The sequence below is a fragment of the Theileria equi genome, chromosome 1 (genome assembly GCF_000342415.1).
Source record: "Theileria equi strain WA chromosome 1, complete sequence".
NCBI classification, from domain to species: Eukaryota; Apicomplexa; class Aconoidasida; order Piroplasmida; family Theileriidae; genus Theileria; species Theileria equi.
In genome coordinates, this window is record NC_021366.1 from 2600001 (window position 1) to 2617705 (window position 17705).

The 17705-nt window shown below is 42.1% G+C and overlaps 9 protein-coding genes across 9 annotated transcripts in view, besides 1 other annotated feature; 3 read left to right on the forward strand and 6 right to left on the reverse strand.

Moving 5' to 3' along the window:
* The window catches only part of BEWA_029620 (hypothetical protein), a 1694-nt gene extending 1457 nt beyond the window's left edge, over positions 1–237 (forward strand). Inside the window, exon 2 of the mRNA XM_004829720.1 lies at positions 1–237. This exon is cut by the window's left edge and continues 500 nt beyond it. The gene's annotated coding sequence lies outside the window, so the exon portion shown is untranslated.
* A 372-nt stretch (positions 238–609) lies between these two features.
* BEWA_029630 (signal peptide-containing protein) lies at positions 610–1119 on the reverse strand (the record flags this gene model as incomplete). The annotated part of the gene is made up of 1 exon (XM_004829721.1): positions 610–1119. The coding sequence occupies one exon, from the start codon at positions 1117–1119 to the stop codon at positions 610–612; it is 510 nt and encodes a 169-aa protein (XP_004829778.1).
* A 1047-nt stretch (positions 1120–2166) lies between these two features.
* BEWA_029640 (hypothetical protein) lies at positions 2167–3858 on the reverse strand (the record flags this gene model as incomplete). Its single annotated transcript, XM_004829722.1, has 1 exon — positions 2167–3858. One exon carries the CDS (start codon positions 3856–3858, stop codon positions 2167–2169), a length of 1692 nt encoding a protein of 563 aa, XP_004829779.1.
* Positions 3859–4181: 323 nt separating this feature from the next.
* On the reverse strand, positions 4182–5999 carry BEWA_029650 (hypothetical protein; the record flags this gene model as incomplete). Its single annotated transcript, XM_004829723.1, has 1 exon — positions 4182–5999. The coding sequence occupies one exon, from the start codon at positions 5997–5999 to the stop codon at positions 4182–4184; it is 1818 nt and encodes a 605-aa protein (XP_004829780.1).
* Positions 6000–6099: 100 nt separating this feature from the next.
* On the reverse strand, positions 6100–8817 carry BEWA_029660 (hypothetical protein; the record flags this gene model as incomplete). The annotated part of the gene is made up of 1 exon (XM_004829724.1): positions 6100–8817. One exon carries the CDS (start codon positions 8815–8817, stop codon positions 6100–6102), a length of 2718 nt encoding a protein of 905 aa, XP_004829781.1.
* A 564-nt stretch (positions 8818–9381) lies between these two features.
* On the reverse strand, positions 9382–9756 carry BEWA_029670 (hypothetical protein; the record flags this gene model as incomplete). Its single annotated transcript, XM_004829725.1, has 1 exon — positions 9382–9756. One exon carries the CDS (start codon positions 9754–9756, stop codon positions 9382–9384), a length of 375 nt encoding a protein of 124 aa, XP_004829782.1.
* Positions 9757–10790: 1034 nt separating this feature from the next.
* BEWA_029680 (hypothetical protein) lies at positions 10791–13983 on the forward strand (the record flags this gene model as incomplete). The annotated part of the gene is made up of 2 exons (XM_004829726.1): positions 10791–13547; positions 13681–13983. 2 exons carry the CDS (start codon positions 10791–10793, stop codon positions 13981–13983), a joined length of 3060 nt encoding a protein of 1019 aa, XP_004829783.1.
* Positions 13264–13364: a microsatellite.
* Positions 13984–14339: 356 nt separating the features above from the next.
* On the forward strand, positions 14340–16713 carry BEWA_029690 (hypothetical protein; the record flags this gene model as incomplete). The annotated part of the gene is made up of 2 exons (XM_004829727.1): positions 14340–16179; positions 16457–16713. 2 exons carry the CDS (start codon positions 14340–14342, stop codon positions 16711–16713), a joined length of 2097 nt encoding a protein of 698 aa, XP_004829784.1.
* A 234-nt stretch (positions 16714–16947) lies between these two features.
* BEWA_029700 (hypothetical protein) lies at positions 16948–17650 on the reverse strand (the record flags this gene model as incomplete). The annotated part of the gene is made up of 2 exons (XM_004829728.1): positions 16948–17213; positions 17248–17650. 2 exons carry the CDS (start codon positions 17648–17650, stop codon positions 16948–16950), a joined length of 669 nt encoding a protein of 222 aa, XP_004829785.1.
* Between the last annotated feature and the right edge of the window lie 55 nt (positions 17651–17705).

Consider the following 17705-nt stretch of genomic DNA (forward strand, 5'->3'; position numbering starts at 1 on the left):
TTCGTCCTTTGGACAATCAATTGCCCCTTGGGCACCTAAAGGAAGTTAGCTCGGGAATCTCTGTGTACAAACGTGAATCACAACAAGCAGGGGGGAAGGTCTGAGGAGCCAGACAAGACTGAAAGGTCGAGTGTAGTAAATACACAAAACGTCCATCAGAAAACAGTCCGTGGACATGAAAGCGGCGTTATGGCCATCTTTTTCTTTAGTCAAATTCCCTTGACCACCGGCAACTCAATTCAGACTACTCAACTTCCTTTAGGTTAATGTACGTGGTAGAATAGTTTTTGTAGCCATGCATGCACGCCATGTATATGGATGATTGAATTTAATAGCGTCTACCTTTTGTAGAGCATGCTGCATTGTGTGTTGGGAGTATTCGTGAATGCTACATTGTGCAATTAAGGAGATTCCAAGAGGTCTTTGGCAGTGAATCGAGTGTTGCCCCTTGGAACTTGTGCATATTTGTTACTCCATTCTTTAGACTACCGGTGTTAAAAGGTCCGCTTTAAAACGTGGACTTGAAAGTCACGAGGTCCTTTAGGCCACTTATCATATTAATACTGCATCCCTGAGCTCCAGAAATGTTCCAGAGTGCCAGAGAAAATCCTACGATAATAAGAGGTTGGGGCTATTCTCCTTGTCAAAGTATGCCTTAGCATACTCGAACATTTCTCCAGATGAAAAGGTCCATACAGTATCACTTCCTCTAACGATCTTTGTAGCGGTGGCATCTTCTGGTACAGTGAGATTCGCTGTATTGCCATCAAGGGATAGAGACTCGTCATCATCTGGACTGGGAGTATGCATAGTAGTAGTATCTCCAGAATGAGTTGTTGCTCCCGATTCTTCCACCGTTATCTTTCCAGCATTACGTCTACGAGTTGAGGACGGTCTGTGCTCTACTTCATGGACAGTTCCGTTGGACAAATCCCACATCTGTCTTTGGCCACTTGGTCCTCTTTTCCTTGTCTCCTCTACAAATTCACTGGTCACTATTTCATCCTCTACATAGTCGTCTAGAACCTCGATGTGGAGTCCGTCAGTGGGAAGTTTGGACCTCCTGCAATGGCAGAGTCCCAGTAGACAAGTTACCAGAAGAACGGAAGAGACCTTCATCTTTCCTCCGTTCATCCACTAGGATACACCATGAGATGTTCGGTAGATGGAGGAATTTGTCATGAGTAGCATTCCTAGATTCCTCTTAGATATTACAGTCTTTAGTAGGCCATTTATTTCTATCATGCTCATACTCGGAATAAGTCTTGAGGTAGCCGTCTCCAGTAGAGGTCAAGATGGTCATTATGGATTGGGGTGTAAACGCATTAAAAGAGGAGATAGCACCACCATCCTTGTCTTTACAGCATTTACAGGTGCATCCATCTCCGCAAGTACAGTTGGTTCTGCAGGTGGTGTAAGTTTTACAGCAGTTGCATCCACTGGGTTGGGTTTCTTTACATGGACATTTACACTCTTGGGTTCCTCCGCTGGGTTCTGTTTTGCATCGGCATTGGTCTTCGCATTTGCCTACTTGCTTACCAACATACCAAGTACCTACTCCGTAAGGATTCACATAGTAGTAGGCAGTCACAGCTATGGTACCCTAACTTGAGATTCCAGAAGCTTAACTACTCCATGGTATATCCAGATAGAAAACATTAGAAACTTCTATTCCGCTATTGTTGCATTATACAACTCGATGCTTGGCATACCATAATGGTAACTTATTCATCTATTCTTCCAGAGACTCCATAGTGAAGTAGACAGGCTCATATACTGCGTATACTCGCCACTACTATTCCAGTCATTCCATAGTAGTAATCCATCTTTCTTCTAGAGACTCCCTTTGGTTGTCTTTCTAGCTCCACTAGTAGAATAGAGTCCCTAAAGAGTCTACTGGAGTAGGGCAAGTGACCATTTAGGCTCCTATACTCTGTATAGTCGCCATTACTCCCTAGTCTCCGACGTCGGTAGGTCACCTGTTTCAGTACTCCTTACAGTCGTACTTGCACAGTGAGAATCCTACTCTTCCTTAGGCTCCCATAGGTCGCTCGGGCTCACTGCATTCGCCATTCCTCGGGACATCTCGCTATGCTCATTCTGCCTCTGGCTTACGCCATAGACAGCATTATACTCGTTCCACTCGTATACATTCATTCAAACCACTTAGTGCATGCCTTGGGCACTTGCTATGTTTACATTTATGAAACGGGTCCATGGGTCCGAAAATGTCATCCTGTGCTTCCTCTTGTCCATCCTTGTGAATCTTGGAAACTTGTTAATGTAATAGTCGAGATCTTCATCCTTTAAACCGCTCATGTTCATGGCCAGCTTTATCCTATAAATTGACTCCCTGTCAAAGGTTACCAACTGCTTTATGACTTCCTTCGAGACATTCTCAGTTCCCAATGGCATTCCTCCATCCAGTGTTGAGAGGAGGCAAAAGGTCTCAAAGACGTTTGTAAGATTGTGGACAGACTGGCCCAGACAGCCATAAAGTTCCATCTGCTCCGCCACTCTAGTGGCCATTCTGCGGACAGAATAATCCAGCCTAACATCTCCAGCCCTTTGATGCAATCGAGTGTGTATATTGTTATCCTCCAGGGTGTATTTCAGGACTTTGGCCACTCCACCTTGGTGCAATTTAGATTTGCTGGGTGAATTTATAGATTCATCGCCTACAGTAGGAGGTGCAAGCTCGTCGCAAAAATGCACACTAGAGCCACAAGAAACCCTCAAGAATGCATTCACTACAGCCATTGATGTAGATAGCGAGTCTATGAAAATGTTTCGAATGGATGCAAGGTATGGAGAATCTTTGGGCAGGTATCCTCCCTCTTTGCTTATACTCGGCAAGTTTTCATGTTCTAAGGCGTACCCATCCATCTCTTTGCTTGCATGCTGTACCATTCCTCTGCTACCTAGCCGTCCATTCAAGTCCACCAATTCATCTACGGAGTCGCTAATTTTGGCCATTAAAACTTCTAGAGTCTCCCTGTAACTTTTAACCTCTTCATGCCCCAGTCGTTCATCCAGATTCACGTCCTGTCTCTTATCAATTAAGCTCAAGAGACACAAGTTATCGAGATATCGTAGAGCCATTTTGGAGAGATTCTTGACGCTTGAAGATACCCTGAAAATGTCATAGACCAGTTTCGCAGTATCCTTTGACATTAGACTTGAGGATAGCAAAATACCCATATCAAACTCATCTGGATCATTTTCGTGTTTGAGAGCATGTCCAGACTCCATTTCATCCCTTGCACATTCCAGCAGAGCCACAATGTTTGTCCTTGTAACTCCCATTGGATTGTCCGGAGGACCGGTGGAATCCGTAGCAACCGCTAGAGACTTGCAAGCCTGGATGAGCATGGCAGGATTTATGGACGAAAAGACAATTGACTTTGTAAAAAGGTCAATGGTGCGTTGGTGCGCCATCAGGACCCTTGCGATTGAAAGAAATAGTCCCGGGTTCTTGTACCCAAAATAGGAAAAATACCTTGCGATTCCAGAGAGATATTTGTGAGTGAAAATTACTGGTTTATCCACCTGTTTTTGCGGTAGTATCGACTTTAACATTCCAAAGAGACCAGTCTCTTCAACAGGTTCTTCTTGTACTACTACAGGATCCTCTATTTTGTCAAGTATGCCTGTAGCAATTCTTCCAGCAGTCTCAACCAAGTCACAAGAGTAGACATTTTGCTTGTAATAACAGTGCAAAAGAGTGGAAATTTGCTCAATATCCAACTTGTCCATGTCGTCTACAAATTCCCTGGAGAGCATGCGAAGAAGGTCGCGATCGTAATAGTTGACCTTGACGATGCTAGATAGACACTTTAGAAGATCGCCAATCTCCATAACGTCCCTCACCTTGCGCAACTTTTCACCTGAATGTTTTCATGAATAAATGTATGAAATGGGTAGCTATGAGCGTAGCGAGTAAGGAAGACTGGCGAGCGCCATTCCTTATTTGAAGGGAGTAATGAGATAGCAAATGCAGTAATTTTGAACAAAGTACAAGTCTACATAAGTCCCAGCATTCCAGTATACCAACAAGAGAGGAGTCCAGATAGGAGAGTGTCTCTACTACCTACCAAGGGTAGATGTGTGAAATGAGTAGTGGGAAAGTTTCTGTTGATAAATTATGCGTGTTATTCCTATTCATATTGTACATTCATTTGTTATAGCTTCCTCCGTTTAAGGCAGCTGTATGTGATTCCACCCATCCCACCTGTCGTAATTACAGAGGTAACTGATGCAGTAATTATACCATCTTTTGATGTTATGAAGGTAAGTGCCTTCTGAATAAAACCTCCAGCGTTGTGTTCTTTAGGAGGTCCTCCTATACTTTCTGGGTTATCTTCTTTAGGTTCTAGATTGTCCCCTCCACCAAGGCCTTCATCAGCACCTCCACCAGGTTTAGCAGCAGGAACAGATCCAGAACCACTATCACTAGTATTACCAGCTCCAGCTTGTTGAGGTGAGACTGAAGCAGAGCCTAGTCCTCCAGCACTACTTCCAGAACCACTAGAACTACCAGAGCCTGCACCACTTGGAGAGGTTAGAGGAGAATGTTCGCATACAATACCGAATTCTTTGCAAACTTTTTTAAGTTCCTCCTCAATGTGTTGTTTTATATTAGGAAAACTTGGTGTATGAGTTTTCAGGGAACTAAGTTCCTGATCTGTCCAGTTATTACCTCCTTCGGAAGTCCTCTTAAACCATTTTCCATTCCCTGATCCTTTATTCACATATAACAATATTGGCCTATGCTTACCATCCTTGTTACAGAAGTAGGCATAAATCCCGGTAATCTGTCCATAAAAATTTGTAAATGTATGGGTATGGTCTACACTCTTGAATCTGTGAATATTAAAACTGGCACCATTTGGAAGGTGTAAATACGAAGTATATCCAGCCGGTACATTGTTACGATGTTGTTCAACTTGAATCTTCCTATGTCTACTCATGCCACAGCAATATCTACCTCGTTTGTTGGATAGATCTGCTACGACAATGTTGTTTCGCAGACAATTCTCCTGATCGAGCACCTTGGTAAGATCATTTTTGGATAAGTTTGAAGGCACCCATTCACCTTTATTTCCAAGAGTATAAAGTTTTGATGTTCCCTGATGTTCTTGCAGTTCTAGTAACAAAGGCTTATCACCCCTACTCCCTGATGTGTAATAGGCGTTTACATAATCATATTCTGTGGATATAACTGACTCCTTAAATGAGATCATAGAGTTGCCATGGTATGTTCCTAAAAGTCTCATCTTGTTTCCAGAGGGAGAGTGCTTAAAACCTTTAAAGCCATTAGGAACCGTACCACCAGTTATCTCTGAAACTGTGACGATAACGAATGTAGTTCCATTATGAGAACAGCTGCTAGAGCTCTCCGTAGGACTCTTGAAGCAGTTAAAAGAAGGATGACCACAGTACTTCTTATCTTTATCGGCGTTGAGGTTGACTATCACAACGTCGTTAAACTTTGTGTTAAGTTCAGACAACACTCTCTGATATTCTGATAAAGTAGCTGGATGTGCAATACTTGCCTTTTCCCACTCGTTAGTAGTGCCATTCTTTCGCTTATAATGAGTTACATGGCCTGCACCAAGACCGATCATTAATGGGAAGATATTAGCATAGTCATTTAACCAGTATATTACACACACCTCCCTATAAGTGCTAAGACTGCCCATTCCATCCAATCCAGTTTGTGCAACACCATTGTACTCTACCCTCTTAAGTTGATAGTAAATGGAAAGCCACTCCCAATTTTCTGGAATTGTATGGTAATAAAACTTATAGTTTTCCAGCTTCTCTTTCTCTTCATTTCTGTCTGCATCAGCCTTAACACTTGGTTCCACTTCTTTCCTGAGAGTGATTGTACACCCGCAGGAACCCTTATATTTATACGTTCCCCAACTCTTATAGACTCCATTTTTGCCTTTAATAGTATCCTTGCTGATATCTACATGTACGTTCCATGTGACCATTTATCCGTCCCTCCATCTTATCACAGCTATGCTACACTAGTTCCTCCACTGACTTCCCTCTATACTGTTCAGTCATTCATCCTTCCATTGTAGTAATCCATTAATGTCTCAACTGGTCTGAGCAGAATGGGCAATATGGATGAATGGTGATAACTATGAAGAGTCTATGCATACTCAATATGGTACATTCTTTAAACACTCTAGGATATCCATGTATAACCCATGGATCTCCTCTAGAACGTTTAAATGCCCACCAACCAAGTCCAGTGAGACCACCAGCTCCTGCAGAACCAGCAAAGAAATATCCAGCTATACTAGCAACAACAGGAACTTCAAGAAGTCCACCAGTAGAACGTGCAGGAGTAGTAGGATCTTCAGAATCAGAAGGAAGAGTAGAACCAGGAGCATCAGTAGTATGTTTACCTTCAGAAGAAGTAGCAGGAAGGCCTTGTCCTTCAGGAACTCCAGAAGGTTGAGTAGTTTCAGAGGTATCAGGATGAGATCCATCATTAGCAACAGTAGTAGTAGCAGTACGAGGAGTGGCAGCTTTAGCACCAGGAACAGGGGATCCTTTAAAAGTGGGATGATCAGTACGAGATTCTTCTTCGGAAGCAGTAGTTTGAGGGACTGTACCACTAGGAGTTACAATGGAAGTAGTATCAGTTTGGTCAGATGAGACATTAGATTGGTTAGAATCTACAATAGATTCTTGATTAACATCTTGTGTTCTAAGATGTGCAGAGTCAGTAGGTTGCTCATCTCCATCAGCACCACCTTCACCAGAGCCTTTTTCAGTTCCATCACCTTTGCCACCTTGATAACTATTTATACCAGGAGGACTAGCAATTCTTCCACCAGTATCAGCTTCACTATCTCTAGAACCACCTTCAGATCCAGCCTGACCAACACTACCTCTACTACCAGTTTCTCTTTCTGTGCCAGGAGCACCTTTTTCTTGAACTCCAGAACCAGCGTCTTGTACTTCAATAGCTCCAAGAGTAGTGGGTCCAGCAAGAATAGGAGTAGGACCACTAGGTATACCAGAAGCTTTATCATGATCATTATTAACTTGGTTATCAGGTTGAGGAGCTCCAGCTCTACTAACTTCAACACTACTTCTAGCACCTTCAACAAGAACAGAGGCATGAGGTTTGGCTTCTTTTTCAGATTCTTCTTTATCTCCACTAGCAAGAACGATATTAGCTAGTCCAAGAGCCTCCCCGACTAGGTTAAGAGCTAAAGCTGATGCATCTAGTCCAAGTTCATCAGCCCATTCAAGAAGTTCCTTCGTAACGCCTAGTCCTACTTCGGCAGCTGCAATTGATCCAAGCCCTAGAATGGTACCGATCGCTTTACATAGCTCTCCATCTTTAGCACTACTACCACTAATAGAAGCAGATTGACTTAGTTGTATTTGTGCTTCAGCCTCTTCCAGTTTCTTCTTTTTAAGCTCTCTTTGGATATCTTCTTGACACTCAATACTTAGCTCGCTCTTAATCCTATTCAGAGTTGTTACAAGATAACCATTCTTATAAGCTGTCTGTGGATCATTACCTTCTAGGTCACCTTCTTCTGTCCACTTACTACCGTCCCTACTTGTCCTACTGTACCAATTGTGAGTCTCTTTAGTTCCTTCATCAGATTTTTTAACGTAAACCAGTAGAGGTGTGTTGGAAGCTGGGTCACTAGGACCAGCACAAGAGGTGAGGAAGACTACTACTTTTGTAACATTCCATAGTGGAGGAATTAACTCCTGAAGAAAGGAACCGTTTTTGAAACCAGTTACTGTAAATGTCTTCTTATCCCCTTCCTCACCATTCCCATAGGTGTGCTTAAGAGCAGCGTATCCCTTTGGTGTAGGACCATCGTGATTTTCCACCGTTACTTCATTAGTACATTCATTTCCCATATCATTTTTACAGTAATCATTATTGTAATGACTTTTTGCTGAGACGTTTATATCTACTGGTCTAAAGAGCTTGCACTTTTGTTTATGGAGGTTATCCTTGGATACAGGTTCTATGCCTATCATAGTCCAGTTACCGTTGTCTGATTCTCCATTATTACCTACTAGAACTGGTATCACTCCGACGTATACTTCCATGAGTAAGGGTCCCTTTCTATGATCTTTGTCTTGGTCCCAGTAATATACTGTTAGATTTTTAATGACCTCGCTAAGTGGAATTTCCTCATCCTCAACACCTTCACCTTTCCATTTAAGAATGGCACCCTTATATCTGACTCTTGTTATAGTATCTTCATACCTGTGAAGGTAACTGATATATCCCTTTATTCCATCCTTATTAAGAGATTTCTCTACATTCAGATTTATACTTTCGCATGGGCAAGAATAACTCCGGTCCTCATAAATGTCAACAGAATGAGGGCTATATAGTTCACATGTCTGTACCTTTATTTTTTCAGTGAAATTAGGTGTAGTTTTGTTCTCCGTTGGAATCCCACCAAAATTAGAAGTAATGTCATTCCACTCTATGCTACTTCCAGTGATAATACTTTTATAGAGGTAACGCATTCCTCCGTAATACACCCTTAGGAAAAGAGGCCTATTTATTATATCTGGGTTCGTTTCATACTTCTCATAGTAGTAAACAGTCACTTCTTGAATACTACGGTTTTCTATGTTTTGGATACGCTTTGCACCGTATCCAAGCTGAGTTATAGGAACTCCATTATCGCTCTGGTGAGTGATGTAACCATAATCAGAAAGACCATTTACCAACCCACTCTCTACAGTTACATTTTTATTTTCCAGACAAGTTTTATCACATTTCCTGGAGATGTCAATTCCCTTGCTCATCCTCCGTCATCGAATATGTCTGAACTCATTCTTAAATTTACATAGCAAATTGAATGAGCAGGATATCCCAGTACTATACTAGATCTTCAACAGTCCTTCATTACATTTATTCATCCTCCCTCTCAACTAGCTCACTGTCAGAGAGTGTTCACAGAACAAGATGAACAAGTATCAACAGAGTCGTCAGTAGTACAGTATGGATAGTCTACAGGAGTATAGTCCATGATAGGGTCTCTAGTTGAGTATAGATGTCATAGTGTATAGGCTCCTTCCAGTCGTCATAGTCTCCATATCCCTCTCCTTGCTGTTGCTGCATTATACAACTCGATGCTTGGCATATCCTAATGGTAAATCATTCATCTACCAATGAATACACAGGCTCCTATACTCGCTTCGCTAATTCCATAGTGATCTACTCCCTAGTCTCCGACGTCGGTAGGTCATTCCTACTTCCGTTGCACTCCAGTAATGACCTTAATCCTACTGATAAGAAGAGCTCCTGCTAGTCGCTCTGGCTCACTCCGCTCGCTCTAGTCCCTCATTCTTCGGGACATTTCGCTTCGCTCAAGACATACTACGCATTAACTTACCAATTTGTTTCCAGAAAGAGACATCTCTCATATCCCTTTTTGCGGCATCGGTGCATGCATCGACGAGTTCCTTGAGTGAAAAGTACGAGGGGTCGCCATAGATTTCAAAATAGGCGTGCGGTACGCTCAGATCGCCAAAGGGTCCACGTCTGTAGCTGTGCCTATTCACAAAGGCTTTTCTGATGGCCAGCAGTTTGCGGTCCTTGGAGGCTTCTTCAAAGCTCCCGGTGATAAACAGGGGCCTTTCATTCTGCGATAACACCAAATTACGGACAGTGTAGTACTTTGTCCTGTTCTGGGCATACCTCGTGCGATTCAGCAGCTTTTGAGCTGCCACTTCTCCGCTCATGTTTTCTCGTTCCAAACTCACTTGAGCGAGTCCTTGACGAGCCGATCGCGGCGTCTCTCGTCCGCAGCGGTCACCAGACAGTGGACCAGAAACCCCTCGGGAATGCTCCGGCGTGAATGGAAATTTGTGAGGAGGAATGAATGAACGATGGCGGGAAAATGAAAGGAATGAAGGAAAAAAGTGACTTGGAGGGCACACACCTTCCGCCACCCGGCCGTCCAGCCACCGCCTCAGTTTTATTTTTTGTACTCCAGAATTAATCCCAGTAGCTACTCTTTTCTACATACGAAGCCTCCTGTTTGGGGAATCAAGGACCGGTCCCGAGTTGCCATTTTAGCATCCACGCCCAGTACCTGCCATTTATGGCGATTTTGTGGCTATGGTAAGGGTATTCTAGGTGAGTTGAGGTAGAAAGGCACCCATTCATTGTCATTTACAGGACCACTGAAAGATTTGTGAAGTTTTTGCGTTTTTAACGGCCTTCCAGCTGTAAAAGGGTCTATACCAGCCACATTCCATGGGTAAAGAGTTGAAAAAAGTACCCATTATGGCAAGAATGGAGGAGATTTAAGGAATGAGAATGAAATTTGCCCTTTTGAGTGCCATTCTGCAGGTCCTTTGGACCCCTGCCAGCTCCTGGGTCATGCGATTAGAGAAACAGGTAAGAGTCGGTGTATAGGATGTGGAGTATGGCGACAGTAAGGAGCCTAGGTAGTAGATCACTATGGAATGAACAAAGTGAATGGAAGAGTGATGCGAATTCATCCTCAGATGAATGAGTTACCATTAGGAGATTCTCAACATCTAGCTGTATAGTGAAACAATAGCAGGATGAGAGCTTGTGTATTCACAGGGCATAGTAAGTGACAGTTGTCTTTGAGAATAGCAAAAGACTGGCTACATATGGGACTCTCGAGAAAGGATGAACGTATGGTTGTCTAGGGAGTAGTTAAGAGAATGTGCTCCCTTTGGTCGCATTGAGACTACTAATGGATCTCAGAGTTTTGAAGGACTACTCTATCTAATCATGGAGGATGAGCGCTGGAGAGTTAACATTAAATGTAAAGTGTCAAGGTGGAGACAAGGGACAATGTAACTGCGGTGCTGGTCCACTTCCTGGCATTACTGCCAAAAAGGAGACTGACCTACAATCTGTTAGAGGCTTTTACAGCTATGTTCATGAAAGAAAAACACCGTTTACACTCAAGAAAACTCTTGGCAATAATGAGGAACTAGATGGGAATGATGTTGACAGTGTTACTAAGGTATCGGTTTTCTATTGGAATGAGAATGAGACTAGACCACTGCTCTTGGAGATTATTAAGAATAATAATGACCTGGAAAAGGAATACTATTATAAATACGGGAATAATGAAAATGAAGCTGGTGGTCAGCACCATCTTTGGAGACACCAGAATAGGGATGGAGGAATATCATTGCAAAGTAGACTCGATGAAAGGAATCTTGGTATAAACAACGTTTTCCCTCTCGACCTAGATAACCCTGAAAAACGTATACAATCTACTTCTAATGCTGCAAAAGATAAAGGTCTAGAGAGAGTTTCATCGGTTCCTCAACTCACGGGAACTGATTATGTTGTTACGGAGTACAGATTTATTAATCATGATGGAAATACTAGATTTTCTAGAGTGGAATATGGAAAGGAAAAGGCGAACGGTATTGAGATTCCTGCTGGTACAACTACAAATGTTAGACTATACTCCTCACCTGTAAGCAATTCACCCATTATGTTTGAATTTGTTGGTCTCGCCGGTGGAAATTCCACTTTTTTTGACACAAAAGATGGTATAAATTGGGGGAAGGTTATTAATTCAGATGGATTCTACGATAAAAACAAGTCTAAAGACCATCCTTTACCAACAGAAGCCCTGAAAAATAAATTAGATGAGCTTGCATGTTTCTACTACAACGCAGTGACTATAGACATATCCTATGATCTATCTACGAGAAAAAAAGACAAATGGTATTGTTGCAATAAACACAATAACAATGAAAAGGTCCATGTTGAGCAAAAGGAAGTTTCCTGTAAAGTAGAGAATCATAAGAGCACAAGTACCATTAAAGCTTATAGACACTCCATTGACAGTAGTTCTAAACTAACAGCCATCAAGTACTACCTTAGTTCTGATGGACCTAAAAAGAATAGGAAACGTATAACATCCAGAAAACTATCACTACCTATTCCTGGTCCAGTTGATGTTTATGTTTTCTATTGCAGAGAGGATCCCATACTCGTATATGTTGATGCTAGTAGAAGTACAAGTTCTCATGCTAATACAGGATGGTTTAGGAAGAGCACAAAAAATAATAAAAATCAGTGGACACATTTCTCTGGCTCACTAAAAGATCTAACACCAACTAATATTACTGACTGTAGGAAATGGAGTAAACTGGTAGGAGTACTAGAAAAACTTAGCTGTAATGAACTCTCAAAATGCTCTAATTCTCCTTCACTAGCACGCACTGAAGGTAGTTCTGGAAGTGGAGAAGAAGATGACATTCACTTGGGAGAGTCTGAGGAAGAAGACGAGTCATATAAAACACCTGCCACTCCTGGTAAAGGCCCTGAAGTGAGCGAAAAGGGTGAAACAAATCAAGGAACTAAAAAGGATGAGGAAAAATCTAAAACTGCTGGCTATAAAGTTAATAGTGGAGCAAGAGTAGACACTGTTGAAGAATTATGGAGAGTACTTGATCCTCTTATCAAGCTTGGATTAACTGGACCAGCTCTGACCGCTACACTTGGACCTGTTACCGTTGGTACAGCTCTTAACCTGGCTGATGAAGCCCTTGAACATATACTTAGCACTGAGGAAGTCCCAGCAGCTGACTTATCTGACCAGGTTCCTGATACAGAGTCTGAGACTAAGATTCTCCTACAAGGTACTCCTGTTGCTCAAATGGCTGAAAATACTTTCTCTATGTCAACCGAACACGCACGAGATGTTCATAAATCTCCTCAACAATGTGGCTCAACTGCCCAAGATAATGCCCATAGTCTAACAGGTGTACCAAGTGAAGTTACATCTATAGTTCATAATCCTGATGGTACCACTGCACTAGAAGTTACTAACGCTACTGGCCAGCCCTTATTTCGTGTTTTACCTCTTTATAAAGATCCTCTTCCTGATAATAGACCTGGTACTGTTCCTGGTGATACCGGTGCTAGTAAAACTGATGGAGAACGTGTTGATAAAGCTGAGCAAGCATCTCAAGATACTATTCAAGCTACTGAATTTCCACCCTCTCCTGAAGAACAACCTATCCCTCAAGAGAAACCTAAAGAACAACTAGAACTAAAAGGACCATTACGTTCTGAAGGCCAAGATGCTAGAGCACAAGATCAAGCCGGAGCCGAGGAAGGAAATGAAGCATCTAGTGATGATGAAAACTCATCTGAAGAACAAGGTACTGGTGCTCTTCCTAATGGACCTACTGGTGAAAGGGATGAAACTGGTAGAGGTACTCAACAAGATACTACGTCCTCTACTCCTGCTCCTGAACCTGCTAAACCTACTACTGCTTCTCCTGCTCTTCCTGAAAAAGCTGCTGCTTCTAATACTACTTCTGATACTACTGCTCCTGTTCAAGCTCCTGGTGAAGATGGTGAAGGATCTCCTGGTGCTCAACCTCTTGCTGGAGTTACTACCGCTGCTACTGGTTTTACTGTTCTCACCGGATTAGGCTCTACCTCTGGTACTCTTGCCGGAGCTGGTGGTCTTACTGGATTTGCTTATTGGATCTACAAACGTTCTAAAGGAGATCCATGGGTTAGACAGATATGAGACTCACATACTCTTATTACAATTACTCCCTTTTACCAGTTCCACAACAAACATTCCATGCTCCTAGCTACAAATCAGTCTTTCCATTCACCTGCATTTTATTCACACAAATGTCTAGGTAACAAGGCACATTTCGCCGTTGCATATTCAGTTCAAGACCCAGTATGGAAAGAGGCCGCATGGCACGAGTTCCATCAAGAGGTACGGAGGGAGTCACATACAAGAGCTTACCAATGAAAGGTGTAAAATGGCAAAGAAGGAAGGGATAATTCACGATCCCAAGATGCTCTTTGTCAGTAACGTTGACCCAGAGATTACGCAGGATGCTCTCGACTATTTCTTCCAGTACATTCACGGACCACTCACTAGCAGTACCACTCTGGTAAAGGATAAAATTACAGGTGGGTTTATGTACATGTAAGGGAAGTGAATAATGGCAAAAATGTTGGTTCATGAGGATATTTTAGTTTTTAGTTGTAGAGATCATCCATACTGTACTACTGAAGACTGTGTTGATAGCTACTCATCTTGTTCCGTGAATAGTCTCTCTGACGGTGAGCTAGTTGTGAGGGAGTCTATCTCTACTGTATGCTCCCTTTGGTCGCATTAAGACTCTCATGGATCTCAGAGTTTTAAAGGATGGCCACTCTAATGGAGGTAAGTGTTGAAATACGGGCCTATCCCGGATGAAACAGACTATCATTGGATGAGAGGTGACTATAATATCCATGTCTAAGGACTTTCTCTGAGCATCATGGTCTATACATTCTAGTAATAATGACAAGTGAAGAAGTAACCATTGAGTTCAAATACAATCAAAATCAAGATACTACTTATAAAGCAAGTACTACTGGTGGTAAGACTATTGACATTACTGTCAAAAGATCTGAAGAACCACGTGGGTCTCACTTCCTCAAGTATACCCATACTTTAAATCCTAATGGAGAAAGTCAACCATTCAAACTACTAGAAATACAAGATAATGGCAGGAAAATTGATGTCATTGGACTTAAATACGTTCCAAATGTCACCTCAGTTTCTGCTTATTACTGGAAACATGAACCTGGTGCACCTAGGACAGTTCTCATAGTAGGAGTTACTACTACCACTGATACTAAGAATAAAACTACCTATTATGGCAATAGAAAGAATGCTGATGGTAATAATTGGGTCGGGCTTGGTCAACGTTCTAAACCTAATCTCATCAATGGTGACATTGAAAGGACATTAGATGACCTAGTCTGTTCGAATTTTGGTGCAGTTATCTTTGATCTTAGCAAGAGTGTATCTTTTAGTGGACAGCCATCGTATTGTTGTCGTTGCGTTTACCATGGTGATAATGACGATCAGCGGAAGATTTTTGTTACTCTTAGGAAAGTTTTCTGTAAACAACATACACAAAATTCCATTCAATATTGTAAACATACCATTAAAAATCCTAAGAATAAAGTTGCGAAGATAAGGTACTATCTTGGTGATACCGATGCTAATACTCATAGTAATAGGAGACGTATAAACTCCTCAAAGTTGCAGTTTCCTATAGATAATGTCAAAGCTATTTACGCTTCATATTGTGGAGGAAACCCAGTGTTAATATACATTGAAGGTGGAGGATCAGTTACAGGATGGTACCAGAAGTCTGCCGTTGGTAATGGCAATGAAGAGTGGACATCAGTTCCAAATCTCAACATAAAACCAAGTGAGTTAACTAATCATACTGACTGCAAGAAATATAATGATCTTGTGGGTCTACTAAAAGGGTCCAGATGTAGGAACTTGCAAGAATGTACTGCTGTTTCTGGAGCGACAGTAGTCTTTGAATCTGGACCATCCTCATCTCAACCACAAGCTGGTGCTGCCGGTAACAATCAAGGTGCTAATGTCCAAACTAGTGAACTTGGTACTGGTAAAAAGAGTGATGAAGGAGATCCTACTCTTATTAATCCTGAAGATGTCTCACTTAACCAAGATACTACTCGTAATCCTCAAGGTGATGATCCTCCTTCTGGAGTTGCTGGAGAAGTCTCTGCTACTCGTTGTCATGGTACCCCTTCTGTTCCTGGTACTCTAGTTACTACTTGTGATGCTCAAGGTAGAGTTGCTGCTGTTCTATCTCTTGGTGAAGGTTATACTAACCCTACCGATAAACAGACTTCATCTGCTGATCTAGATACTGAAGCCATAGATTACTTTATTAAAACATTTGAAGCCTGTGCTCCTCTAGAACCTCAATCTCAAGAAAAGCAAACTGACCAGGTTCCTGATTCAGAGTCTGAAACAAAGATTCTTCTACAAGGTACTCCTGTAGCTCAAATGGCTGAAGATGCTATAGATGGTGAAAGACTAAAACATCTTATTGTTACTCCTAGTGGAGCTGGAGAGAATGAAGGTGCTTCTGATCCTGATGGTAGAGGACCTCCTGGACCTGATGAAGGTGCTGATTCTGCTTCTGAAGGATATGAATCTCCTAATTCTCAACCTGCTCAAGCTGTTACTGGACTTCTTGAAGCTCATACTGCTGATGGATCTACTACTGCTGCTCCTGAAGGTGAAGGTAAAGCTGAAAGATCTACTCTACTCCTTCTTCCTGCTAGTATGGCTGGATATGCCTTATCGGGTACTCTTGCCGGAGCTGGTGCAACATTTTTTGGAGGTTGGAAACTCTATAATCGCTATAAAGGAGACCCTTGGGTTAGACAAATATGAGTCTCCATGAGATACTCTAGATACTAGCTTGGATACTGATTAGTTGGTCTTAATTTGTTGGTTTGTTTCACCTCACCATTGATGGATACCTGGAAACTTTTCTGGACAACATTTTCTTCCTACTAAAAATCTTCACAATTCTGCCATTATTCACTCCATACATTCATCACATTCATAAAAACATTTAGGACGTCACAAGGGCTATGGCTACGTTACATTTTCGACACCGGAAATTGCGACAAGGTCCCTTCTCTCGCTGAATGGAGCACGCCTTGGTAATCGTCAAATTGTACTCTCTGAGGTTTTGGAGAAATTGTATACAAAGACTCGCATGCCTTCGATTTTAAGGGCAGCGCAGAGGATAATCGCTCGGATCCACGGGCCAAAGCAAAAGACAAAGGAGTTCATTGACAACTACAGGGAAGCGTTCCTTCCAATAACGTAGTGACTATATATACCAGTGGTATAGAGACTATGGCGACTCACAAGTGCCATGCATTCCACATTATCGCATAACCATTTGTTATTCAGTGTGATGGTTTCACAATTTCAAATTCTAGTCTATACGCATGCATAGTTTTATTGCCAGAATAAATGCATAGCGAGAAGATAAATTCACAAATCTATTTATACAGGGCAATTGCTTGCGCAAAATTAGAAATGCTGAAAAATAAAGCGTTCATGGAGCCTCCAAATGGTCAATCACAAGGTCTGCACTCTTGTCCATCATCTGCTCCCAAGTATCCAAATCGGTCACGTCTACAATTTCGACCTTTAGATCTTCATTCTTGGCGATTCTGTTCTTGATCCAAGTCTTTTGTCTCTGCGCATACCTCCATGTTTTATTCTCCAGAGTAGTCTTGCATTGGTCCAGCTGGTCTAAAGACGGGGATGTGACAATGTTTCCGTTTTGACCCGTTAGTATAGGCATGAGCTCCTTGTAGGCTGAATGGTGAATATGGGTGGAAAATCATCATACCTATGCTTTGGAAGATTCCCTTTCTTGAATTGAGCTCTGGGTTTTCCTTTGCGAGGGTAGCCAGCTCTTTTAGCTCATCGAGAATACCATTCTTGAGCATTTCATCCACTCTGGCATTGATCCTGGTCCTGTGAATCTCAGGATCAGACTGGAGGATAAAGGCTAGCACATTGTATTTTATTCCTCTATTTTCCCTTTCAACTTTCCGCCTCTTTATCAGCTCAGTGTGTGTAATGCCATACTTTTGGTAAATGTCCAGGCTGCGTACTACTCTTTTGCGATCGTTTGGATGAAGGTCGTGGGCTCTTGCAGGATCGATCTCCGCCAGCTTTTCGTGCAAGGCTTCAGAATCAACGTCTTCATAGAGCTTTTCTGCGTCAACCTGTTCCTCTCCACAAGCCATTCCTGTAGTAAATGTAGTTTGGCGTGAGCAACTATATGAATGAAGCAGTGGGTGA